At 44.2% G+C, this 27991-nt stretch overlaps 1 protein-coding gene across 9 annotated transcripts in view; it reads right to left on the bottom strand.

The window, feature by feature from the left end:
- The window catches only part of bcas3 (BCAS3 microtubule associated cell migration factor), a 473019-nt gene that overhangs the window by 360141 nt on the left and 84887 nt on the right, over window positions 1–27991 (bottom strand). For all 9 annotated transcript variants that reach the window (XM_034701109.1, XM_034701112.1, XM_034701118.1 and 6 more), the window contains exons 14-15: window positions 16637–16770; window positions 6333–6672 (exon numbers count right to left, since the gene is read on the bottom strand). In XM_034701109.1, the coding sequence (XP_034557000.1) occupies window positions 6333–6672; window positions 16637–16770 (474 nt within the window). The remainder of the gene's footprint in view (window positions 1–6332; window positions 6673–16636; window positions 16771–27991) is intronic.

The following is a 27991-nucleotide window of genomic DNA, read 5'->3' as shown; positions in this document are numbered from 1 at the left end:
GCACACTGCTGGTGCAACAGGCTGCTGGACTCGACACAAACAGACTTAGAGATTTAAATAAATAACATTAATTTACATAAAATCACTCTATTAACCCCCGCTACTAGCTTCGTATTTATATTGAAGTATATTCAGCAAAAAGAAGAATTATTGTAACACCAGTTTTAAGAATAATTGCTGAATCATTGCCAGTGATCATCAAACAATATATTGGCTTCCCTACTCCCAACTTCAAACTTCAAACTCGACTGATCTGAAAATGGATGTTTTCAATAAAACAGCAGGAACAGAAAGTGGAACCAAAGCGCTCCAAAGGGGAGTCTGAACATTTACAGTCACTGTCCTGCAGAGCTGATGACACACTACAGATGTTAGCAGCAGCTCTGCAGGAGGTGTCATTTTTTAACCCGGAGCAGCTTAATTCAAAGTTTTACTCATTTAAATCACTTGGTATGTTTCTTTTCAAGAGGAGGAGACTTCTACAGATAGTTCAGCTCCCAAAAAAAGCCCTTGAGAACATGAACCACTGGAGAAACCGAGGTAAAAACAATCCAAGCTATTGTTAGCGGAACCTCCTACCGAGCTCCTCATCCAGGAGGGATTCAGGGACCCTGTGTTTTAATATGAAACTGCAGTTTTCCATGTAAATAATCATTTTCAATGATCTTCACTCTTGTAAATCAATGTACGTGTATAAAAAAAGTTATTAAGCTTAACAAACTTCTTCAGGTTTCTTCAGGCTTCCTCCACGATTAGTGTGCCCTTAAACTGGCAGCACTTTCATCTTCACACATCTAAGAGAGTAAAACTAATGATCTCTGACATACACCCCTTTGACTAGCTGACCTAACTCAGTAGATAACAGCCGGCTCTCCATCTCCCTCACTGTAAGTACAGGCCTCCTCAAAGACGAACACAGATCAGATGAATCAAGTTGTTTTTGGAGCGCTGAAAACCTGTTTGCACTGCACGCTGCTGTATTACACAGTGCTGCGGCTGGATCTGAAAACCATCTGAGTAATAAAACTCCCCAGCGGCTGCCATGTGCCGGGTATAGCCTCAGTAACCTCTGCCCTGCGCTGAAAAACTCTACTTACTAATCAAGCCGTGTATGCGCTGGGCCGCAGACAAACCGCACTGTGCAGCGTGGGATGGGCACGGCATGGGTCATCACCTCAAATGACAATACATTGATCACACGGAGGAAAGAGTTCTGGAAAGAAGGGAGGGGGAAGAGGAGAAAATGTACTGTATACAGCGCTGTAAATAGCCCTCCTCAGATTTTAACAGTGACAAGAGGACGGCCAATTGCAGCTTCTATTTTTAGTCCTGCTGGCGGCCGGGCTGGCAGCTTTGAGAAGGATGTGTACTTTTCTACAGTTCCTTCCCAAAAATCAACGCTGTCCTCGCTGGCGACAATCACAGAGCAGCTGTTGTGGCTAGGTGGCCCGGCCCCGGCTTGCCTCACCCTCGCTGCTTTCTGCCAGCCTAAGAAAAACCTCCTAAATTCACACCCGGAGTGCAAAAACAGGCGGAAGGCGGACACAAAAGCAAATGTGACTCAATGTGTTTGCATCCGGGGAAAATTACACAAATTACTGAGTTTTTATCAGCAGTGGTGGTGGAGGGGCCTGGGTTTCTAAATTTACATGTGGCAGGATGCCTCGGAGACAATCTATCTTCAAAATAACAGACGCACGGAGACCTGCTGACCTTTGACCACAGAGCGCTCGCTGCTGAACTGTTAATGACCCGCCGTGATATCTGATCGTTTAAATACAGCTTTCTTCTGAGGGTGACAGTCCTGTTATTAAAAGTGCAGTGTTCTGACAATTCAGATTTATCATTGACTTCAATTCTTCACTCACAGGAGTGCTCCTGAAATCCATCATTTACTCAAATAAACTCAGATGCAGCTTCCTCTAGAGAATTTAAAATGACTCCATTTTCAAAAGGTGGATTCTTAAAAGTCCAACATTTTAAACGGTTCTTAAACAAAGTTTGTCAAAGTTTATGAAACTGGTTTTTCAAAGGAGGAAGTTTGCGGCATTGTTTCAAATCTGAATATTGGTGACACTACAACATATTACTCAGACCATATCGCTGTGTGATTATGGTAAAAAATTATTGCATGACTTTCTTTTTGTTTCTGTTTTAATTATAAGCTGCAGTTTTGTCCCTTTCTGCACACCGTACTTAAGCTACCGCAGTGTCTTCCTGCTTCCTTCTGCGGCTGTGATGAAAAACAACAGCTCCACCATCACTTCAAAAACCTCCCTGACAGCTGGGTCAACAAGTCAAAACAATCTGCACATTTTATTAAATGGAATTAAAATATCAACAAGGTACTTTGAGTTTGAGCTACCACCTACGAGCTTAGGATACAGGTGCAGCTACTCAGACTGATGTCAGCGGGGAACCACATCCCAAAAGTCTGCAGAGCATCATTAAGAAGAGTGAGAAAATCACCACAGGCCTGTGGGTGAAACTAAATCAAAGAAGTGAACTACATCAACCTACAACGCATGACCGCTACTCCCTCCCTACATCTGTTTTTTGTATTTTATTCATTTTATTTTTACTTTTGGCACTTCATGTAAAGCGAGTTTGAGTACTTAGAAAAGTGTTTTATAACTCCTATCAATTATCATAATTCTTATTGCTGCTAATGCATGAAAACTGAAAACTCTGGACTAAGGGACGTCCTCAGGTTGGCATGTCGATACCAGTTATATGCCTAAATGTGGGAGGGAAACCAGCTGAAATGGAACTCCTGAAAAGTGCAAACACTGCCGCATTAACCAGGAATCACTGGATGTCAGTGAGGAATCAATAACTGCACACCATACTGACTATGATTGGACACTGCAATCCCAAATCAGGATACTTACATCAGTAAAACAGAATTAACAACTGTTTTAGAGTCATACAAATAATGGAATATTAAACATGTGATTAATTGTGACAAACGAGCGATTTATCACAATTAAAAAGTTAGCGTTTGACTGTCTACTTAATGAGCTTTCAATGCTTTGTTCTTTCTCAGGTGATAGTCACCTATCTAAGTGTTTTTGGCAGGGAGAAGGTGTCAGTCTATCTTTGGTTTTCTGCTGTTTCTTGATTGTCTGCAGCTCCATGATGTGCACATAACCTCTCTTTTTATCAGACCTGATGCATCCCTAAGACCGATTCAGTGACAGGGAGTGCACATCAGCTTCTTCTCTAAATGCTGATGTTAGCAACATGCTTTGAATGTCATACTCATCCTTATACGAAGACATTTAATCATTAAATATCATGTTTGAGTTGTAGGTTCAAGAAGGTGTTAAATAAAATTGGCTCCCTTCTTTTTGTCAGAGTGGTTAAAGAGGCCAATATCTAACAAAGTAAAAAAACGTCCTATCTTCAAAATCAGGCTGTAAGAAGGTTTGCACGTTGGTATAATCTTTAGTCTCTTAGTTTGATGTTTCAGAATGTGAATGAGGAAATAAAGCAGCCGTGTTAAACCGACAGGTCATCATAAAAAGGACCGGGGACAACTTCTCTCTCGTAAATTATTCTAACGGGTTGAAGGAAAAACTGCAGCGTGGGTCACACCCTTTCAAAATAAAAGAACATTATAGAAACATGTTGAGCCAGACGCAGCAAGTCCACACAGTGACTCAGAGTTCACACAGCGAGGGGCTTTGTGTGTGTGTTTTATCAGAAAGTGTGTGTGTGTGTGTGTGTGTGTGTGTGTGTGTGTGTGTGCATGGTTCGGATTAACACCTTGATAAAAGCGGTGTGAAACCTGACTTCAATTTCCTGTGGACTCTATCAAACACTGTGAAATATCGGAGTTATGAAAAAAGCTGAGCTGTGGAGAAAAACTTCCCTCAAACACGACTTCCATCTTTGATCTCGTCCTGCTCCTTTTCTTGTTCTTGACCAGAAAACATTGTCGACAGTTTATCTTCTTCAAACGTACACACACACGATCAATAAGGTATCACTGCGAGGACTAATTGTTGACAGGTGGCTCTAATGCTCTCCTTTGAAACGTAAGTGTGATTTACGAGCGCGCTCCCCGAGACCCCGGCTTTCAGTGCTGCTACTACAAACTTATCTTTCTCTCTCCCTCAGCCTGTCGCTGCCCCTCCTTTATTCCTCCTGTTCTATCTCTCCTTCATTTTTCTCAATTGCACCTCATTACTCTGCCCGCTCACTTTCACCTCCTCCCTCTCTTTGATGTTTCTGTCGCTCTCCGTCTCTCATCGCGGCCGAGCGGTGACTCTCTAAAGTCAGACATGCTTTTAATGTTTGATGGCCTATTTTTCACAGCGCGGAGGAATGTGTGTATGTTTTGGTGTTGGGGGGGGGGGGGGTTACTCAGGGGTTTGGGTCTAGACGAGGAAGACAGGAAGGAGAGAGGAAGCGAGGGCGCCGTCTTGTGTGTGTGAGTGTGCGAGTGTAAGTGGTCAGGGGTGCCGTGCAAGTTCTGGGGCGAGCTGATAACGGTATGACTTGACCCTGACCTCTTGGTCCGAGCGTCTCCTGTCACCTACTCTGACACGTATGAAGAACTGATCCAGGGAACAGCTTTGGGGGAAGGTGTCGGCCATGAAAAGGAGGGATGAGTGAGATGGATAACATCTCGGTGTGAGTAATTTAAAGGAAACCCGAGCATCTTTAAGACTCTGCCGTGATTTCTCAAGTTTTGGGGTCACTAGAAAATGTTAATTAACCTTCACAGAAGCTGCTCGTCTTCCTCTCAGACTCAGTGATGTCACCGGTTAGTTTCTGAAGAAGCCTAATGCCGCCCAAAGATGGTGGTCGCCATATTGGAAATTCTGACTCCAATTAAGTGTCAGATAATCTAGAAACCAGCGAAGAGATGAAGCTGACATCTACAATGTGACTTCCTGTCTCAAATAAGCCACGCCCCTTAATAGTCATAACTTTAACTGGGACAATCCACCACAAAAGCATCCATTCATTAGAGGGTAGACATTGGATAGGTGGATAGGTAATAGGTTTCACTAGGGAGTCAGGCCTGGAGTCGTCAGGTCAGAGGTTTTCAGAGGCCATGGACGACAACATGGATCAGGTGAAGCCGCATCCTGTAAAACAAATGGACGTAGTCTCCATGACGTCACCTATCTGTTCCTGAAACCTCGTCAGCGGCTGCCATATTGGAAATGCTGAACTCAACCTAACTTCTGTGGAGCTAGTGTGAGGTAAAGAGGCGGGCCTTTAGCCTCCTCGCTAACAGCTACAGTGTTCCCGCCTGTCAATAAAGTCAGCTACGCCCTTATTTGGGCAAAACATGTACGTTTAATATCTTCAAAAAAAATTAAAGATTGTCTCTTTGAATGGGTGTGTATGTGGTTTTCAGTGTTTCTGCAGCCAGCATGAAGTGGAACTGCATTTTTTAACACTTCTGCATTAGCTTCAATTCCCACAGGCGGAGGTTGACGTTTGGCTATGACTAAACCGGCACACCCAACCAGTGGAAGTGCTTGTTTAGACTCTATGCAATCAAAACTAGATGAATCTGAGCCACTCATTCAACACCAAATGACACAAACTCATGAACTGATCCAGACTCCAGTAAACTAACATCTCTTCTGCTCTGAAGATGCTGCTTCTGGTTTAAAAACATCACAACACCAACTCCAGAAAAAGCAACAATAAGGTCAAAGTTAGACCAGATTTCCTCTTTCAAAATGCTTCACCTACAGGGGACAGTTTCAGGATTTTGAAAGGTTCAGGATCTGATTTGTACCCCAGTAAGCAGAAAGGTCCAGAGAAAAAACATTCTCCTAAAATCATGTGAAACAGCCCGTTTATCAACTTCCAGTCCTCCGTTTCTGTGAAGTTATTGACCTCCATCTGGCTGCAGTGAACTTATTCAGGCTCAGTGGAGTTCCTGGAAATCGATGACCAATAAGACCTGTGATATTTTACACTCGGCAACACCTCTGGGTCATGGGGTGCAGTGGACACAGAGTGTGTGTTTATCAGTGTGTATCTACTGTATGTCAGGCGGGGACATGCAGACAGTGTGAGCAGCCAGCGCTGGTGTTTGACAAACAAGAGATACAAGGTTGAAGCAGACGGATCAGAGTACCTGGAAAAGAGCTACTGAGATGAGCAGTGACGGGAACAACACACAGAAAGAGTCAAAAGCTAAATAAATATTGGTGTTAAATTCAGCAGGTGGGCACTAACACGACACCTGAGTGATGAAATGTCTCTGTGTCTCTGCTGAATGTGTAAAACAGTCTGCAGTGATGGAAATATGTGATCAAGCAACTTTTGAGACTTTGTTTTCTCACATCCCCTCTCCTTACCGTGCAGCGGAGACCCCGAGGGGCTGCTGGACAGGCCAGGTATGGGGCTACAGCGACCTCCAATTCCTCCCGCTCCACCCAGGATGCATCCACCTCCTCCTATGACACCTCCTCCTCCCGTTCCTCCGCCCAAAGCAGCCGCCCTGTTCAGCTCCTGTTCGATCTCCTCCAGGCCGGCGCTCTTCTGGAAGCGGGACATCCTGTTGACCACGCGGGGGGACATGTGAGTGCGGGCGCAGGGTGCACCTCCGTAGGGGTTGACGGGGAATACGTGGGTGGTGCCTCGGAGGGTGCTGATGGCGACCCAGCGACTGTCCTGGCTGAAACACATGTCCTGGACCTGGAGAGAGAGAGGGGGAGGTCAAAGGTCAGGGAATAGCGGGAGAATGACAGATTACCTCAAGACACCTGAAGAACAGCTGATGTTACCAGGGCACCGTATGGGGAGAACAGTGAGAACGTTTCTCAGGACCCAATATATTTCAACATTTTCAATTTTGAAGTGGTTTGGCCCAACATGGTATTTTTCATTGGGCTCAATATTAACGAAGGTACCCAATAATGTTACTACACTACATTTCTGTTCACTTTCATCATCACTTTTTCCAATGATACGACACACAACACGGTACGACACATACGTTATGGCAAAATACAATGACATGACCCGATATGATACTGTCGGAAAGGATAAGACATAATACGACAGGATATGACACAGCATGGTGAAATAATATAAGCCAAGATACTACACGACACGATACAATACAACACGAATAACAACAAAACCTGATACGATACTATGGGAAAGGATAAGACATAACACGACAGGATGACAGGATCTGACACCACACAGTATAATATATCAAGTCAAGATACGACACGATACGACACGATACGACACGACACGATACGACACGATACGACACGATACGACACGACGACACGACACAATACGACCATAGACTATAAATAAAAATGGGCAGCCTTGCTCGGCCTCTTCCCGTTGTACAGTTCTGAAGCCATAAAATCCCGCTCCTGGGCGCCGCCATTGTGCAGCCAGAGCCTGTGAAGCCACTGTAATAAGCTGTGTGTCCTTACATTTCCAGAATTAGGATCAGAGCTCACCTACATAGTCTTCTCTGGAGTAAGACAGCTGAACTTGAGGTGAGAGGACTTTTTGTGTTTTTCATGTCAAATTGTAAATATTCAGCTCCTCAGTATTTTTCTTCTAGGCTTTTAAACGATGGGTTTATAACAAAACAAGTGTTACCCTTACAAAGTGTGAGGGGAAAGCTATAGTTTAGATTTGTATTAGCTAGCTAAGTAGTTGTTAGATGGTTGTTAGCCTTGATGCTAGCAAAAGATTTCAGTTGGGGTTGGTTGTCACATGTAACAACCGTCACCTATGTTGGCAAAATCATGCATGGTGAAATGAGTTGGAGTGCGCAGACCCGACATTTGCCATCACTGTAACTCAGACAGTGACTGCATGTAGCCTAGTTGAGTAGGCCGTTATTGTTCGGCCTTTATGTTGTTATATAGGCTGGCCTAAAGATGTTTTTCCTGTTCATGGTCCTTGCTCATTTTATGTTAAAATACATTAAGTTATGTAGGCCTATCACTTGTCAGTGCAATTCAACTTTCAAATTTAGTTCTGCCTTCTTGCCTTTTTAAAAATATTTTCCCATTATTTTTTGAAATACCATTGTGACATCCAACCCCATAGTATGTGACAACCAACCCCATAGTGCGTGACATCCAACCCCATAGTGCGTGACATCCAACCCCATAGTGTGTGACAACCAACCCCATAGTGTGTGACAACCAACCCCATAGTGTGTGACAACCAACCCCATAGTGTGTGACAACCAACCCCATAGTGTGTGACAACCAACCCCATAGTGTGTGACAACCAACCCCATAGTGCGTGACATCCAACCCCATAGTGCGTGACATCCAACCCGATAGTGCGTGACATCCAACCCCATAGTGTGTGACAACCAACCCCATAGTGCGTGACATCCAACCCCATAGTGCGTGACATCCAACCCCATAGTGCGTGACAACCAACCCCATAGTGCGTGACATCCAACCCCATAGTGTGTGACAACCAACCCCATAGTGTGTGACAACCAACCCCATAGTGTGTGACAACCAACCCCATAGTGTGTGACAACCAACCCCATAGTGTGTGACAACCAACCCCATAGTGTGTGACAACCAACCCCATAGTGTGTGACAACCAACCCCATAGTGTGTGACAACCAACCACATAGTGTGTGACAACCAACCCCATAGTGTGTGACAACCAACCCCATAGTGTGTGACAACCAACCACATAGTGTGTGACAACCAACCCCACAGTGTGTGACAACCAACCCTATAGTGTGTGACAACCAACCCCATAGTGTGTGACAACCAACCCTATAGTGTGTGACAACCAACCCCATAGTGTGTGACAACCAACCCCATAGTGTGTGACAACCAACCCCATAGTGTGTGACAACCAACCCCATAGTGTGTGACAACCAACCCTATAGTGTGTGACAACCAACCCCATAGTGTGTGACAACCAACCCCATAGTGTGTGACAACCAACCCCATAGTGTGTGACAACCATCCCCATAGTGTGTGACAACCATCCCCATAGTGTGTGACAACCAACCCCATAGTGTGTGACAACCAACCCCACAGTGTGTGACAACCATCCCCATAGTGTGTGACAACCAACCCCATAGTGTGTGACAACCAATCCAATAGTGTGTGACAACCAACCCTATAGTGTGTGACAACCAACCCCATAGTGTGTGACAACCAATCCAATAGTGTGTGACAACCAACCCTATAGTGTGTGACAACCAACCCCGTAGTGTGTGACAACCAACCCCACAGTGTGTGACCACCAACCCCATAGTGTGTGACAACCAACCCCATAGTGTGTGACAACCAACCCTATAGTGTGACAACCAACCCCATAGTGTGTGACAACCAACCCCATAGTGTGTGACAACCAACCCCATAGTGTGACAACCAACCCCACAGTGTGTGACAACCAACCCCATAGTGTGACAACCAACCCCATAGTGTGTGACAACCAACCCTATAGTGTGACAACCAACCCCATAGTGTGTGACAACCAACCCCATAGTGTGTGACAACCAACCCCATAGTGTGACAACCAACCCCATAGTGTGTGACAACCAACCCCACAGTGTGTGACAACCATCCCCATAGTGTGTGACAACCAATCCAATAGTGTGTGACAACCAACCCCATAGTGTGTGACAACCAATCCAATAGTGTGTGACATCCAACCCTATAGTGTGTGACAACCAACCCCATAGTGTGTGACAACCAATCCAATAGTGTGTGACATCCAACCCCATAGTGTGTGACAACCAACTCCATAGTGTGTGACAACCAACCCCACAGTGTGTGACCACCAACCCCATAGTGTGTGACAACCAACCCCATAGTGTGTGACAACCAACCCTATAGTGTGACAACCAACCCCATAGTGTGTGACAACCAACCCCATAGTGTGTGACAACCAACCCCATAGTGTGACAACCAACCCCATAGTGTGACAACCAACCCCATAGTGTGACAACCAACCCCATAGTGTGTGACAACCAACCCCATAGTGTGACAACCAACCCCATAGTGTGACAACCAACCCCATAGTGTGACAACCAACCCCATAGTGTGACAACCAACCCCATAGTGTGTGACAACCAACCCCATAGTGTGTGACAACCAACCCCATAGTGTGACAACCAACCCCATAGTGTGACAACCAACCCCATAGTGTGACAACCAACCCCATAGTGTGTGACAACCAACCCCATAGTGTGTGACAACCAACCCCATAGTGTGTGACAACCAACCCCATAGTGTGACAACCAACCCCATAGTGTGACAACCAACCCTATAGTGTGACAACCAACCCCATAGTGTGACAACCAACCCCATAGTGTGTGACAACCATATTGAAAGGGAAATCCGTTCAGACAACCGTATTATTTTTAAGCTCTTGTGAGGAACTTTTGGTTCTTGCTGATTTGGCGTCCCCTGTGGACAAAGACGTAGGTCCTCCTTCTTTACTGCTCTTGTCCTACACAAGAGTTAGTCATTTTTTCTGAGGATAAATCTCATCCTGATGTCTTTGAACTCAAATAAGCATGCACATTTACATGCTTCAAGGAAATAACTAAAACACAGACTTTTAGTTTCAGTTTTGTTTGTGAATAAATAACAGAAGAAGAAAACAGATTCGGCTGAATTATTTTGACCTCTTGATATTTAGGTCCAGGCTTGTTTTTAGCAGCTCCTTCTCTCCATCTCTGCTCTGTTTTAAGAGTAAAAGTGGATTAACAACTGGTTATTTTAGTGAACAGGCTCAATCCTTTGGGAATAATGCTTCCAGTCTGCCAGAACATCAGCCTAACGAGCCTCAAGTGTTAATCAATCACACAAACAAAGCTGTCTGAGCTGCTCTGCAGAGGTGGTGATGTGCTGTGAGCTTATTTGTTGGAGAGAATAAATGACTGAGAGAAAACAGAAGGGTTGACGGCTTCCTTTGTTAGACCTCCTCCTCCTCCTCCTCCGCACACAGTCAGGGAGCAGACACTTGAGCAGATAGGATCTCCCTGAGCATGTTAGACATGCAGGAAACCAGACAGAGAGAGTGCAGGAGATAATACAAGCAGAGGAGAGCGAGGTGTGCCAAAACAGCATCTGTCTTTTTCCCTTCACAAAAAGAAATGAAAGGAAAATATCCAGCAGAAAGTTAAGACAAGGAATGTCCAATGTTTCTGTCAGCGGGTCAATCAGAGAGACAGCTCTGTACCTGCAGGCCGCTCTAATCTCCTGCCAGCTCAGACGCAGTAATTGTCCCCAGCCATGACAGTTAATGGGGCATCCTCTGCATACCAGACGGGGACTCTACCTCACAAAGATGAGTGAAAGAGGAGGTCTGACCTCTGCTCGGCTGATTAGGGACGGCTCGGAGATGAGAAAGAGCGACTTTGTGTGTGTGTCGTAATTGTTCGTAATAGACCTGTCAGAGCTCCGACTGTAAACGTCTGCCCGGACTCGACTGTCACATCAGTTCCATCAGGAGGAGGGATTACCTGCAGACCTGCTGCAGCCTGAGTGTGACAACCACGCAGGTATCAAACATCATCTTAAACAGGTGGAATGTTTTCAGTCACATGCGTGTGTCAGAGTCACTGCTGCACATTCCTGAGAGGCTGGAGAGCGTCCAGTGCAGATGCCACGAGGACATGCAGGACGCCTTAAATGCTTCAGATATTCTTTTTGTGATCAGGGTCACTCGGCGAGATTTGGCAGCTGTGCTCACCTGACGAGACTTTGAAAGATTAAAACAAAGATGCACAACTGAAGAGAGAGGACAATAAAACATGAGGACAGAACCTGAGTGACTCTGACTAACACTGACTGCTTCTTTATTTCTTGATAAGTCCAGATTATAATATTACTAGCTCATCACGAGGTGTTCAAACTTCCTGACGAGCAACTTAAGGGAGCAACAAGTGGTCATAAAGCTACTGATTCTCGATACAAAGCTTTCCCTTTTAATTCATGCACTTGCACATTTAATCAAACAGCACAAAAATGAAGCTTCCAAAGTTAAAGCAGGATTCCAGTGCTTTAAATTGGGCCCAAATTAAATTTAATGAACAATGTTTTAATTTGTGTAATACACAACACATGTTTGTGCAACAATGGGCGTTTGCCATAGACTGTATAAAATATGGACGTAGTATCCGTGACGTCACCCATCTGTTTCTGAAGAGCTGTTTTGAGACCAATCGTCGGCGGCAGCCATATTGCTTCTGTGGAGCCAGTGTGACGTAAAGAGGCGGAGTTTGAGCCTCCTAGCCAACAGCTGCAGTGTTCCCGCAGGCAGCTGTGCCTCTCATTGGAAGACTAGTAATCTCAATATCTTCTAAATTGCCGCGTTAGAAAAAAATCCCCCCCCCCCCCCTCACAGTGAGAGGACATCCAGAAATGAGCTATTCAGACTACACTCTACAACAGTGGTGTCAAACATAAGGCCCGTGGGCCAAAACCGGCCCACCAGAGGCTCCAATCTGGCCCGAGGAACGACTTTGTAAAGTGAAAAAAATACAGACTGTACTATTTTAAATTTGTTCTCTGGGGTTCGCATAAAATAGTGCTGACGGAGCGCACCTGTCATGGCGCTTTTTTTCAGGACTTTTTATCCAAAGTAAGAAAATAGATGACTTGCTGTTTGCATAATCTGGATGAGATTCATAAAGACTTTTTAGAGCACTATAATGATCCACTAACTACTAACACTAGCACTACACCCCTGCATACAACACTGTCCAGCAAGCAAACTGTTCATGCTGGAGCTGAGAGGTCCAAGATAATCAACTTTTACCTTCTTCATTATTATAATCTGTGTTCTTTTGATGTTAACATTACAGTCTGCGTCAGGTGACTGGGAAACCTGTGTGTTTGGTGTGTTGGCAGCAGGTTTCAGGGTTAAAGAGGGAAATATTCGGCCCACTATGAGACTCATTATGACAAAATACAACAGCTCTTTTTGTAGAAAGATAGTTCATTAAATGTGAACATTTTCAGAATGTACTTGTACTTTTTTGCGCTAAAACAAAGAGAAACATTTGGAGTTTTCATTATTTATAGGTTATCATGTTCTGATTTTACTGGTCTGGCCCTCTTCACATCAACTTGGGCTGTATGTGGCCCCTGAAATGAAATGAGTTTGACGCCCCTGCTCTACAATCTTTTGTACCAGGCTGTAAACATGTTTATTCCTGATGTAAAGATCGTCTGTTTCCCATTCATGTGTATGTGACTTCCGGTACTTCTGGAGCCAGCCTCAAAAGGATCCTTGATGAACTGCAGCTTTTAGCACTTCTGCATTGGACTCATATTTTTAGACCGGAAGTTGCCGCTTGGCGTTTGCTTGTCAAATAAAATTAGTTTTCTCTTCAAATTTTTTAGTTTTTCTGAAGATGAAAGTCGTCACATTTGATAAATCGTATGTTTGTGTTCATTGTGAATACGCCACTTTGATAAAGGCTGTTCAAATCAACTCAACTTTATTTATATAGTATAGACAGAGAAAAATGAAATGGGTAAAATAATAAAATAAATAATAATTTAAAAATACTTAAAAATAGAATACAATAAATAGAGTAAATTTAATCAAATAATTAAGGGTATAAATTAAAAGGCAAAATTAAAAATCAGTTCAAGTTAAAAAGATCAAATAAATACAATAAATAAATAAATAGATAGATAGATAGAAAATGAAAAAATGTTGAAATGTAGTCCAGGGCTTAAAAATAAATTAGAACAATTTAAAAGCCACATTAAAAAGTTAATTTTAAAAACACCCAGAGAGCTCGCTGTTTAAATGTCCAGTCATCTCAGAAAACCAATATTGTGCTTTACATTTTCATATATAGTAGCTACCTTGTTGTTCTAAAATATTTTAGTCTCTCTACAAGGTGGCTGCTTTGACTTAACTAAACCTCGACCATTACTTTGGAAGTATGGGTTTATAATTTATGAGGTAAGAAGTCTGCAAGATGCTGTTTTGGTGTCTGACATATATTTGGAGGTTCATTTAACGTAACAAACATATTCAGACATCAAGCGTTAAAGATGATCTGAGACGCAGACACGCTGGTATCAGGCCATCAGCCCTCTGAATGAGATCACTGCTGATGAAATCAGGTTCACACAGATCTCAGACACCAGGTGATCGTGCAGACGGTGGCCTGATGACTGAGGTGATCGACTCAGCTGAAGGTGCAGGTCTGTAAAGTCAGTAACCAGCTCTCTCTAGTTCCCCCCGTGGCTCCGCTCTCCTCACACTCCGCTCTCCTCCAGCCCCTCACAGCTGCTATCAGCCTCAGGTCTGTTTACCTGGCCTCGGGTCACTGACAGCCAGCCGCATGTTTGGCCGCTGGAGACAGATAAGGCGTCTCTCCACCCACCTCACTGAAGACTTTATCACTCTCGGCTGTGTGTCTGAGTGTGTGTGTGCGCGTGTGTGTGTGTGAGTGTGTAGAGATAACCTCTGGCCCGAGCACTCGACTGAGGCCGGCTCTCGGTGTTTACAACGGGTGGGATCAAAGCCGGCTCAGTGTGCAGCCGGTCAGCGGACCTGCCGTTTGGTCATACATTAACTGTGAGGATGTGTGTGTGTGCGTGTGTGTGTGTGTGTGTGTGTTTTCCTCATCAATAATCCTGAACCCAACAAGGCCTGAAGTAGTTTTGTTGAGTAAGCACTTGCACTGAAAAGTCTCAGCAGACAGAGGAACGTTGAAAAGAGGAACAAAACACATTTAGTGTGGGCGACGACTCCATCCTTAACTTTGATAATTTTGATCTGAGAGTTAGCATAGCCACATAGCTACATGTTCATAGCTGTGGCTGTAGCTGTAGCTGTGTACCAAGACACACGTCGACATACTGACAAATAAAACAACAAGAAACACTAAATCTGTGACCAATCCTTCAGAAAGGTCCCGCTGCCTTTCTGGCAGAGGTCGGTTTTACTCCCCACGTCTGCAGATTTGAAGATCTAGTGGATGATTTTTATTTATCTCTCTGTAAATATACATGTAGATACACAATGCAACAATTCTCAAAGCAGAATTCCATATTTCTATTTTTTGTATTATTTAACTTCTATTTTATAATGTAAAAACTACCTCTGCAACTCACCACTGCACTTTATCATATTATTTTAGCCTGTACATATTAGTCATGCCTATTTGTTGTTTCTTTGTATTTATAGCTAAGGTTATTGTTATTATATTTTTATTTTATTTTTATTGTAGTTCTTATTCTTATTCCTATTCTGCCATGTACAAAGAGAGCACAGTTTACTGAAGTCAAATTCCTTGTGTGTTCAAGCATGCTTGGCGAATAGAGCTGATTCTGATTCTGATTCTGATTTATCATGGATAAGTGCTAGCGCTAGTTAGCATAGCCACATAGCTACATGTTCGTAGCTTTGTACCAAGACACACGTCGACATACTGATAAATAAAACAACAAGAAACACTAAATCTATGACCAATCCTTCAGAAAGGTCCCGCTGCAGGCGCCTCTCCATCAGGATCAGATTCAGGATCAGATTCAGAGGGTTGAAGTAACGCGATCTCTGAGCAGCCTTGTATATTCAGCCAACATGTAAACATTAGATCAACGTGCTGGAGAGCCGAGGGCACGTCCACTTCCTGAGGGGGCGTGGTCAGAGAGAAAACAGAGTGTTCTGAGGACTGCTGAAGAAGAGGGATTTTCAGGCAGACCAAAATCTGATTTCAAAGTGTTTTTTTGAGCATAAACTTTAAAGACATGTTTTGGGGACCTCTTAGACCAATATATATTGATGAAAAAAGCGTGATATGTCACCTTTAAAAAGACCTTTTTGACAGCTCTACTGATATTGTTTTGAAGTACCGTAAAGTGTGGAATATAGGTCACGAAGGTATTTAAGACACTTTTTGGGGGGTCTCTCCTGCCTTCCTGTTGCATTCAGCAAAGTCTATGAAGTGTAGTTTCTTTGCAGCATAGTACTAACTGCACCATGTGAAGTTTGCAGTCCTGCTCGGCGTACAGTAACTTTGATAGCTGTGCAGTACGAACTCACTGCACGACCCCTGGTGTTGCATTGACATGGTTCCTTGTTGTCTTACATTAAGCTGTCTTCTGTTTAATTGCATGATTATGACCTCATGACGGAGAAAAGCTGATAAAAAGCGGCGCCACCAGACGATAAAACAGAAGATAGCTGCGTGCAACTCAACGCTGCAGAAGACTTGAGTCAGAGGGGCATCATCAGGCTGGTGCATCATACCCAGAAACATGCTTTACAGGTGTCATATTTAAAATGTGCACATCTTTTTCAATCAACCATAAAGATATTTGAGTTTGCATTTAATCTTTTTTTTTGCACTATTTCAAGTCGACAGAGGGTTTAAATAATGTGCAGAACAGGGCAGGGGATGGAGAAGGATGCCGGGCTTGGAGGAGACATTGAGCTAAACCCAGGTTGATCTCTTTAAAGGCCTCTGAATACAGGGTGCACGATTTAACAGCTAATCCAAACCAGCAACCAGATTTTTCTCTCATTCTCAAATAATTCTTCAGATTTGAATAACAGTAACTTATCTCGAATATTCATTTATTTCCCCTGACGTCCCATAACGCTCCATACACTTCAGAATTACTTTAACAGAACCGCTGGAATATGTGTGTGTCTCACAGACCTTAGCTTCAGTTTCCCCGCGGTGCAGTGTGTAGAGATGGTGAACAGCACTCTGCGAGGACGCCCACGGGTGAGTGAGGACCTGGAAGACGTGGAAATCGTGGCCCAGAGTGTCGGCAGTCACCAGCAGCATCCCTGCAATAAACACACAGACATAAAAGACACAGTCTTCAGCGGAACACGTGACTTCCACAGAAAGCTTTGACATTAACAGATCATCATCACAGATCACAGTGTTTCATGTATGTTGCCTTTTATATGCCTTTTTATTTAACTGTATTTTCCTCTGGTGTGTATCATGTAGAGGTAAAATTACAAACACGTTATTTTTCAAATCAAAAAGAAATAATTCAAATGTTCCAAAGCGACAAGTTTCAGAGTTGAAATTCAAGTTTTGACTAACGGACTCGTCTAAGGTTAGCATCCTCATGCCTGTGCTGGTTCCTCATGTCTCTGATGGAGTGGTTATATGTCAGTTTAACCACACACAGCCTACATACAACTTTATCTCCATTTACTAGATCAACATACTGATGAACCACGCCATGCTACCAGATGACATCATCACCTGTGCTCCTCTACATCCAGGTAGTAGAGCTGCAGAGCGTGATGGTGGTCATCATTAATCACAGCTCCATGCAAGTGGAGGGAGGATGAACTACAGCTTAGACTACAACATTTCAGGCCCTATAAATACATTGGTAAATCATTAAACCGACTCAGTGATGATGATCTCATGGTGTCCCCCAGGGTTCGGTGCTTGGTCCCCTCCTCTTCATCATCTACATGCTCCCCCTTGGTCACATCATACGCCGCCACGGCCTCCATTTCCACTGTTATGCCGACGACATCCAGCTTTACATTTCAACCACATCCATCACCGCTGCTTCCCACACCACCCTCACAAACTGCCTCACTGAAATAAACTCCTGGATGCAAACAAACTTTCTCAAACTCAATTGTAATAAATCCGAAATTCTCATCATAGGCCCAAAATCCCTCACTTCCACCTGCCCAGACTTCTCACTCACTATTGGTAAATCCACTGTTTCAGCATCCACCCACATCCGTAACCTTGGTATCATTTTTGATCAGTCACTCAACTTTCAACAACACATTAACAATATTTCAAAAACTGCTTTCTTCCACCTCAAAAACATCGCCCGTCTCCGCCCCTCCCTTTCCTTCACAGCAGCTGAAACTCTCATCCACGCCTTCATCACCTCAAGACTCGATTACTGCAATAGCATCCTCTACGGTTCACCCAACACCCTCCTCAACAAATTACAATACATACAAAACTCAGCTGCACGCCTCCTCACTCATACCCGCTCCAGAGACCACATCACCCCAGTCCTCCAGAACCTCCATTGGCTTCCCATCCCCTTCAGAATACAGTACAAGATCCTACTCATCACCTATAAAGCCCTCCATAACCTAGCTCCCTCCTACCTCACCGACCTTCTGCAGCCATATAATCCCTCCCGCAACCTCCGCTCCACCAACGCCAACCTCCTCACCCCACTCACCAAACCCAAGCACCAAACCTGGGGGGACAGGGCCTTCTCTGTCGCTGCCCCCACCCTCTGGAACTCTCTCCCCCAACACCTCAGATTCTCTCCCTCACTCACCAAATTCAAATCCGGACTCAAAACACATCTATTTACAAAGGCTTTTAAACTAGAATTGATTGATTTTTTTTTTTCTTGTTTTTGTTTTATTTTGCTGCCTTGCTTTTCTTTGCTTTTTTATTGTATAATTGTATTTTACTGTAAAGCGCTTGGAGAACCTTTTAAAGCGCTTTCATAAATAAAATGTATTATTATTATTATTATTATTATTATTAAGTTTGTCTCGCACTGATATACTAAAAGTTCACTTTGTGTTATTGCACTACACATTTGTATTTCCTAATAATGACACAAAGATATCTTGAACTAATTTAGAACCACTTTATTCTGATAAACCATGTTTTTATTAATTTATTTATGAGATTTTTACTATTTTGAAAGGAACATTTTGACATAAAAATGGACGTTTTTGCAGATTTTCAGTTGTATTCCCTCTCTGAAAGAACAGAAATAAAGGAGAGGTATTTTTTGTTCCTGATAAACAACATTTTTCTTTTGCCGAAAAACATTTCATCAGTTAATCCCTCAGTCCAAGGTTTGCCAGACCGGCTGTCTGAAGGATGAACCTGAAAAACACAGTTTTTCAAAGGCAAACAAAAAAACACTACATATTCTGAATTGTGACCAAATATCTAGTTTCTCCAACGGCTCACCTGGAGGCCGCCAATACACGTTAGACATCCTGATAGACGGACTGTCCCTTTAAAACAAACACACCAGCCCGTTAAAACAAAGTAGCTATCAGTGGCGTCGTCATAAAACGGAGTCTTCCCTCCCGTGACGGCTCGGTCGGGTTAACAGCAGGGCTGCAGTCGTGTGCTCCTTCGACGACAGACAACATGATGAGTGTCTGAAAAGACAGAATCTGTGTTTTCATACATGGCTGGACGGTCACGGTGTGTGTGTTTCTATGTGTGTGTGTGTGTGTGTTTCTGTGTGTGTGTACATCGAGATGCACCACAGCTCAGCACAAGTGTAACTCCCTCTGACAGGCCCATTCATTTGGTCGCGTTTTATTTGAAGCTCGTCAAACTGCAGAAAGTATAGGCCCTCACCATAAACAACATGCTGAACAAACCACACCAGAACAAACCCAGATCTAAACGGGCTCGGTTAGGAATAAAAAGCCGCGCTGCTCTTCAAGCGCAACCCAAAACCCATCTCCAGAAGCCTCCAGAGATGTTACAAACAAACCCCGAGATTAGGCCGTAACTCAAACTGTCGAGTGTAAGATGTAAAAAAAGAGTCGTCTCCTGGATGACATATACAATATTAAAGTAATTAGTAATTCTCCTTTGGGCTCTTTCACGTGGAGGCTGCTGCAGGTTTTAATTAGTGGCGGGGTTTATTGGGTGGCACGTAAAAGTGAAAAGAGGAGATTGAAATGGCAAGAGATTAAAAGAATTCAGCAACACGTGCGAGGAGAGATGGAAAACACTCCCTGTGCGGAGAGAAGAAAGGAAGTGTGCCTCCACTTTTTTGCACATTCACTCAGAGTTTAAGGTTTCTTCTTTCCAGGCGTGTGTGCGGTTAAAGATCGGTCTGCAGATGACAAAGAGGCAGAACAAGAGAGGAGGAGGGGATGAGCGATGGGGTCATGCAGATTATCAGAGGTGGAGGGAGGAGAGCTGCAGAAGTGAAGTGTGCATTAAGACAGTGGTTAGCTATTCATGCTGTATCAGAGCGACCATAAAGCCATAGAGCTCAGGCCCAGGGCCTGTAAACTCTTGAAAACCCACGCCCCAAACGAGGTGCCAAGCCACAAGAAGCATTTGCGTCAACTGGGAATAGAGAGAAAAAAGGGACGGGGCCTTCTAATTATAGAGTCTGGAAACGGAAGCGCAGGGTGATTAGGAGTTGAGGCGCTGCGGTCTGTTTATCTGGGAGCTTCCTCTAACTCTCGAACCCTCTCTCCCCAACACTCTGCTCTTTCTTCCTTTCTTCCTCCTCTCTCTGTTTTGGTCGGACCCCGCCCACCCGGTGGCTGGAGAGTCTGGCCCCTGGGTTTTTCTGACGGATGAGACTTGGCCGCCGTGCTCTGGCCAGCCCGGCGTTTCTCTTTGCTGATGGTAGAGTCTGGGCACCAAAAAAGTAACAGCTCAGAGAGTCTGAAGAGCCGCAGTGCCGGAGGACTGGGGGTTTTGTGGCCTTGTTGAAATACAGAGGCCCTCGCCGTGAGGCGTCAGTTGGTTAGCCCGCGGGAAGGCCAAATTAAAAAGTAGCTGAGCTGCTCGGCGGGTGAAAAGAGAGGGTTTCGGGGAAACCAGAGCCTGGCTGGAGCAGGGTTTGACACGTCCTATTTATAACACCTCGTCCCAGAGGTTACAGTGTTATTTACGATGTTTTAGGACCAAAATCGCTGGCACACGCACTTAGACGTGCGCTAAACTGGAAGGGATGACCTCTAATTTGCCATGTGTGCGAGACATGCGCCGTTATGGGACATGAGGGAAGTGATATAATCATTTCCATAAATATCTGCGTTTGCTGTCTGTTTCTTTTTTTTCCACCAAAAATCTTTTTGTTTTGTTTCGCTGCAGGGTTTACTGTCCCATCTCTGACCACCCAAACAGAAAACATCTGCTTGCTCCCATTAGTACAGTGAGGATGTTTCATTTATAAAGTGGTTGGGCTAGCTTTATTCTCGACAAAGGCAGATGACACACGAGAGTGTGAGCGAGAGAGCGAGAGAGCGAGAGAGAGAGAGAGAGAGAGAGAGGGAGAATCAGAGGAATAAATGTGGAGAACAACAAAGAGGGCGGGGATTTTCCTGCTTGGCAACACAATCGGCCACAACAAAACTCGTCCACTTTTTAATTAACAACACTAAGCGCAGGAAAAAAAAGCTTTGAAAATCAGGGAAATCACAAATGATGTCCATGTGGAAGGCATGAACTCACAGGACGCAGCACTGGAGGGACTCACATGGCTTTGCTGTTACCGGGATGAATAAACTTCAGAGCAAATGAGTCAAACACACAAATGAAAGAGCGTCCATCCACAGACGGAGACTTGTCTCCGGGGCTGGGTGGAAGGAGTCTTTGTTTGTGCGCTTACTTACACATATGCTGAGCATCTACGGCACAGATCCACTCTGCATGGTGTTTGTGTCACCATGGGTACCACAGAGAGGCTACTTCCACCTTCAAACCAACCTACAGAGGGTTTTATCTTCAGGCCTCACCTGTTGAATTCAGGGAAATCCTCCACACCAAAGGTTTGGCCTCCAGTCTTTAAAATATTCCGATGGTCACATTTGGAGTAATTGATTAATAGGTACGTGTTTTCAGTGAGATTGCGGCCGCAGTGCTAATTGAAGGAAGGAGGGGAAACGCCCCTCTAATCCTCTCACCGCTAAATTGCCTCACTAATTTATGAGCAGTTTATTTCCAGCGGGCAGCGGAGGAGAGCTCGACAGCAAGTCAGACGCTAACACGCCAAAGTCAACCTCGTCTCATTCAGTGTAACAGAGGGAGACAGCAGAACCACGGATAATTACAAATCTGTTCCTCTTAATATTAACACAACATCACCAATTCTTTTACACAGAGTTATTGAGGCTTTATTCAAGGTTTGTATGTTATTTTATTGTTTTTTTGGGGCATCTAAAGAGATAGTAACATAGGTAATAATGCATAAAATATCTATAGGCTTAGACTGACACACTAGGATTCTGTCTCTCCCTCTCTCTCCTCTCTCTGCCTGTATCTTACTTTAACTCTTCCTGTCCCATTAAAGTTCCTATCCATAGACCTTTCTGGAGTCCCTGAGCTCCCTTGTCTCGTAGGTTCCTCTGGATCTCTGCTGCTGTGGACGTGCCAGACTCCAGCTGCTACAACTACTACTATCGTCTCCCCACTATCATCTCTCTCTCTCTCTTCATCTCCCTCTATCCCTCTCTCCAACACGGTCTCAGCAGATGTGTGTCTAACATGAGTCTGGTCCTGCTGGAGGTTTCTGCCTGTTAAAGGAAGTTTGTCCTTGCCACTGTAACTTGCTAAATGCTGCAAAGTGCTCTGCTCATGGTGGATTAAGATGAGATCAGACTGAGTCCTGTCTGGAAGATGGGACTAGATCTGATCCTGTCTTAAAGGTGACATATTATGCTCTTTTTCATCAAAATATATTGGTCTAAGAGGTCCCCAAAACATGTCTTTAAAGTTTATGCTCAAAAAAACACTTTGACTTCAACCCTCTGAATCTGATCCAGAATCTGATCCTGGCGGAGAGGCGCCTGCAGCAGGACCTTTCTGAACCATTGATCACAGATTTAGTGTTTCTTGTTGTTTTATTTGTCAGTATGTAGACGTGTGTCTTGGTGCACAGCTACGAACATGTAGCTATGTAGCTATGCTAACTAGCGCTAGCACTTTTCCATGAGAACTAAAAATCATCCACTAGATCTTCAAATCTGCAGACGTGGGGAGTAAAACTGATCTCTGTGTTTATTAAGACAGCCTACAACTAGCATGCCTCCCTCCTAAGCTCCTTGTTAGCACATATTTGTGCAGGTAATGAAAAACAGAGGAGGGGTTGAGTTGTATTTTATACAGTCTATGGGCTGAACAAGCTCCCAGCTCTGACTTCAGTTACAGACCGGATGTCGTTGTGACGTATGAAAAACACTGAAGTCTGAAACGGCTGGTTTCACACACATTTACAGAAAGGTGGAGAAATCAGAACAGGGGCAGAATGGATTTCTTTTCATTCTCGGGGGGTTTGTAGACATGCCAGGGAAACATATTTCAGGTAGAGAACCATTAAAAAGTCCATTTTGCATGATATGTCCCCTTTAATGTTGGGTCTTTGTTAATAATAGAACCTCGAGCACGGTCTAGACCTGCCCAGTTTGGAGTCTTCAGGTAACATTTGTTTTGATTTGGCGGTTTATAAATGAAGATTGATTGATTAATTGATATTTCAGACTCTCTGTGTTCAGTTTTCTGCTGAATTGTAGTCTGCAGGGGTTCTGGCTTGCCAGCATTACCAGTCCTGGAAATCTTTCTGCATTGGCTTCCAACCAGTTTGACAGATTTGTATCCAAAGACAGGGTAACGTCCTGCAATAGTTCTCAACCTACGTGTCCGTTAGAGACGGGATGTTGTGTATTGCTCCCCCAAAGTAAGAGCCATCGCCGAAACCTGATGGAGCGTCTCCATCGGGTGCAACACTTATAGACAGTTGGTTTGCATCCCATCATATAGCACCGTATCGTGTCCTGTTGCATCATTTCGTTTATATGACATACTACCCTGAACATCCTCCACACTTCATCCAACAGAGGAAGAAAAGGACTCGGGCAGGGAGGGAGGGCAAAGGGGAGCAGGGTGGGAATAAGGGACCAAAGGCTCTAAAGAAAAACAGAGAAAACAACAGAGGCAAAGTGGGGGAAAGGTCCTCACGGTTCATTTGATGTACAGCGGGCTGAAACCAACGGTTCTGTTTTTCTACGCGCTCCACAGGCGGACCACCTGTGAGCACTCAGATATTAATAGACATGAAGAAAAAGGAAGGTGTGTTTGCGGTGGCCATTAGTTTGATATTCCTATGCTGGAATGCCAGTTTCTTTAACGGGCTATACCTCTCGTGGCTTTAAAGTCACGCCGCCACACACACAAGGGGCAGGCACCGTGGCGGTCAAGTTCACAAAGCGTGACTGTTCTGGAGGCAGAGCTCCGGGCGCGCTCTTTCATCACCTTAAGTGAAAAACACACTCCTTAAGTCTGTTTTTATGGAGCATTTACATATTGGCACACTTCCTGATGGAATTGTTTCAAAGAGGAGGAGAGGGGGGCGCGATGTGAAACACAGGATGAACGGGAATGCTGAAGAAGTCCCGACTTTACCTACCAAATCCACAGCCCCAAATTACCGCCGCTAATCCAGATTCCCAGAGAGTCCTAATGCTTTTACTTTGTTTTCTTTCTGTGGCTTCCCGACCTAACGTAAACATGTTCTCACAGCAGCTTACAGAGAACTTTAACACCAGGCCTCTTTTGATGCCATGTTTAAAAAGCCCCACAACAAATTGCTCCCGTCTACAATCTCCTGAAAAAGAATTTGGGACTGTGATCAGCACTTAATCCCCTTTCTGAGCAAACAGGCAGACAGTGAGGCTGCAGAGGTAAGCTCCTTGTGTTTTCACGGTCTCTTTTGGACTTCTCACAGTCCTGTTCAGTTCTGTTAACTAATCAAATCCTTTTAAACGCTCACAGCTGCTGGTCAAAGGTAAGACTTCACAGTGCTCCGATTGTCCACCGACACAAAGGACAGGAGATATGACCAACCATCCTTTTTTTTTTAAAGCTGCATGAGTAAGTATAGATTCCTCCTAATCTTACTAATAACACTCGCAAACACAACACAACATGTGGAGCTCCTGGCAACTTCAAATTTCCATGAACCATCCAACGAATTAGTCAACAATGGTGAGTCAGGAGCAGAGACGTCAGCTGAGAAGTCGACATCCGTGCAGACCGAGTCGCTGCAGGGTCTGCCAGTCATGACAGCAACTGATGCTGGTCTATTTCTCAAGGGATGACAAAAACAAGTATGCCTTTAATTGAATTATTCCATCCCCTCTAACGTCTGGAGATAAGGATGTTGATCTGTTAATCCGTTTAATCTGGTGTTTTGGAGCCTGGCAGAATATCTCCACATGAACTGGACAGATTGTGAAGATATGAGTTGTGTGTGGGAGATTAAATGTCCCAGATCCAGATGTTTTGATGGCATCCGGACCTTTTGCTTGTGTTAAAATAAAAATGTTCCAAATATCCAACTTACATACAGTACAGGCCAAAAGTTTGGACACACCTTCTCTTTCAATGCGTTTTCTTTATTTTTTAATGACTATTTACATTGTAGATTCTCACTGAAGGCATCAAAACTATGAATGAACACATGTGGAGTTATGTACTTAACAAAAAAAAGGTGAAATAACTGAAAACATGTTTTATATTCTAGTTTCTTCAAAGTAGCCACCCTTTGCTCTGATTACTGCTTCGCACACTCTTGGCATTCTCTCGATGAGCTTCAAGAGGTAGTCACCTGAAATGGTTTCCACTTCACAGGTGTGCCTTATCAGGGTTAATTAGTGGAATTTCTTGCTTTATCAATGGGGTTGGGACCATCAGTTGTGTTGTGCAGAAGTCAGGTTAATACACAGCCAACAGCCCTATTGGACAACTGTTAAAATTCATATTATGGCAAGAACCAATCAGCTAACTAAAGAAAAAGGAGTGGCCATCATTACTTTAAGAAATGAAGGTCAGTCAGTCCGGAAAATTGCAAAAACTTTAAATGTGTCCCCAAGTGGAGTCACAAAAACCATCAAGCGCTACAACGAAACTGGCACACATGAGGACCCGACTCAGGAAAGGAAGACCAAGAGTCACCTCTGCTTCTGAGGATAAGTTCATCCGAGTCACCAGCCTCAGAAATCGCAAGTTAACAGCAGCTCAGATCAGAGACCAGATGAATGCCACACAGAGTTCTAGCAGCAGACCCATCTCTAGAACAACTGTTAAGAGGAGACTGCGCGAATCAGGCCTTCATGGTCAAACAGCTGCTAGGAAACCACTGCTACGGAGAGGCAACAAGCAGAAGAGACTTGTTTGGGCCAAGAAACACAAGGAATGGACATTAGACCAGTGGAAATCTGTGCTTTGGTCTGATGAGTCCAAATTTGAGATCTTTGGTTCCAGCCGCCGTGTCTTTGTGAGACGCAGAAAAGGTGAACGGATAGATTCCACATGCCTGGTTCCCGCTGTGAAGCATGGAGGAGGAGGTGTGATGATGCGGGGGTGTTTTGCTGGTGACACTGTTGGGGATTTATTCAAAATTGAAGGCACACTGAACCAGCATGGCTACCACAGCATCCTGCAGCGACATGCCATCCCATCCGGTTTGCGTTTAGTTGGACGATCATTTATTTTTCAACAGGACAATGACCCCAAACACACCTCCAGGCTGTGTAAGGGCTATTTGACCAAGAAGGAGAGTGATGGAGTGCTGCGGCAGATGACCTGGCCTCCACAGTCACCGGACCTGAACCCAATCGAGATGGTTTGGGGTGAGCTGGACCGCAGAGTGAAGGCAAAGGGGCCAACAAGTGCTAAACACCTCTGGGAACTCCTTCAAGACTGTTGGAAAACCATTTCAGGTGACTACCTCTTGAAGCTCATCGAGAGAATCAAGAGTGTGCAAAGCAGTGATCAGAGCAAAGGGTGGCTATTTTGAAGAAACTAGAATATAAAACATGTTTTCAGTTATTTCACCTTTTTATGTTAAGTACATAACTCCACATGTGTTCATTCATAGTTTTGATGCCTTCAGTGAGAATCTACAATGTAAATAGTCATGAAAATAAAGAAAACGCATTGAATGAGAAGGTGTGTCCAAACTTTTGGCCTGTACTGTATATGTAAGAAAAGTCAAATCAGAATGGGCATGGTGTCGTAAAGATGGTCCTTCCTGTTGATGCAGGGGTGAGAAGAGACCGTTCAACCGGTCAACACCTGCAAGACTTTATATTCTAACACTCTGATTTGGGACGGGCTTACGTGGAGTTATAACAAGTCTCGTTGAAGTTTGAACTCATCAACAACAAAATTAAAGTTGAGTCAAGGTGATGTTTGAATTTCCCTTCACCTTGACTTCAACCCAACAGTATATCTACATCAGAGGCCTCCAACACGTCGCTCAAGATCTAGCTGTAACTTGCAGCCGGGTTTTCTGTAGCTCACAAAGGTTCACGGACTGTGTACAAATAATCTGCTGACAATAAAAGCACCTCGAAAGCATCTTCCCATCTCAACTCAATCATACACAGATGTCCAAATGCTCCAATCCAAGTTGCCTAAATCTAACCAATCACAGCTTTGTAGCAACAACCTCCATCAGCCAGTTTTGCTGCATGTTCGCCGATCTAAAAGGAGGAGTGCAACACTCCAAGCCTGGTTTATACATCTGCGTTGAATAGACATCATAGCCTACGCCGTAGGTCAACGTTAGGACCGCAAGCCCTGTGATTGGTCCACTCGACAGCATCGTATTTCTTGCATTTACAGCACTTCCTAAATCGCCGCACATTGGCTGTGCATTTCATCTCCTATCTTTTAATCCTTGTAATCATTGCTGTATGATAAACAGCAACATGTAGCGGCTCTAACTTAACATAAAACACTCAGAACCGCTGTGAAAAATGTAGCAGGGCCGTCCACACTGCCCTCAAGAGTTTTGGAGGAGTACGGAGGAGTAAGTATGTAGAGCTCACGCCTGCTTAGGGTCAACACAGAAGTATAAACCAGGATTTAGAGAGCCTGTTCAGACAGATTTCAACAACAAAGGTGGACATGCCAAGAAGAGGTGGAAAACCGGAGTGGGAAAGTATTGTAGACCGCCACCTATCTCAAGTCCAGGGTAACTGAGCTCACTGCAGGGAGCACACTCCAAACTGACTAAATGAAGGGGCTGACATCAACACTTAAAAACAGAAACCTCTATCCCCCAACTCATGAGGAAGGCCGATGTGCTACTGAAGGCTGCTTGTATCCCGACAAAGCACAAGAAGCCACCTGATTTACCGACGGCAGGATGGGGAAGTAGCCGAGACCAAAGCTGAAGGAATCATCACCTTCTCAGTGACTTATTTGTTCCATTCAACATGTTTTTGTGGATTCTAATAACTGAAGCAGACGATGAAGTTCTTTATTTAACTTTGT

The sequence above is a fragment of the Notolabrus celidotus genome, chromosome 14, assembly GCF_009762535.1.
Source record: "Notolabrus celidotus isolate fNotCel1 chromosome 14, fNotCel1.pri, whole genome shotgun sequence".
In the NCBI taxonomy this organism is placed as follows: Eukaryota; Metazoa; Chordata; class Actinopteri; order Labriformes; family Labridae; genus Notolabrus; species Notolabrus celidotus.
This window is presented reverse-complemented; position numbering and strand designations above follow the sequence as displayed.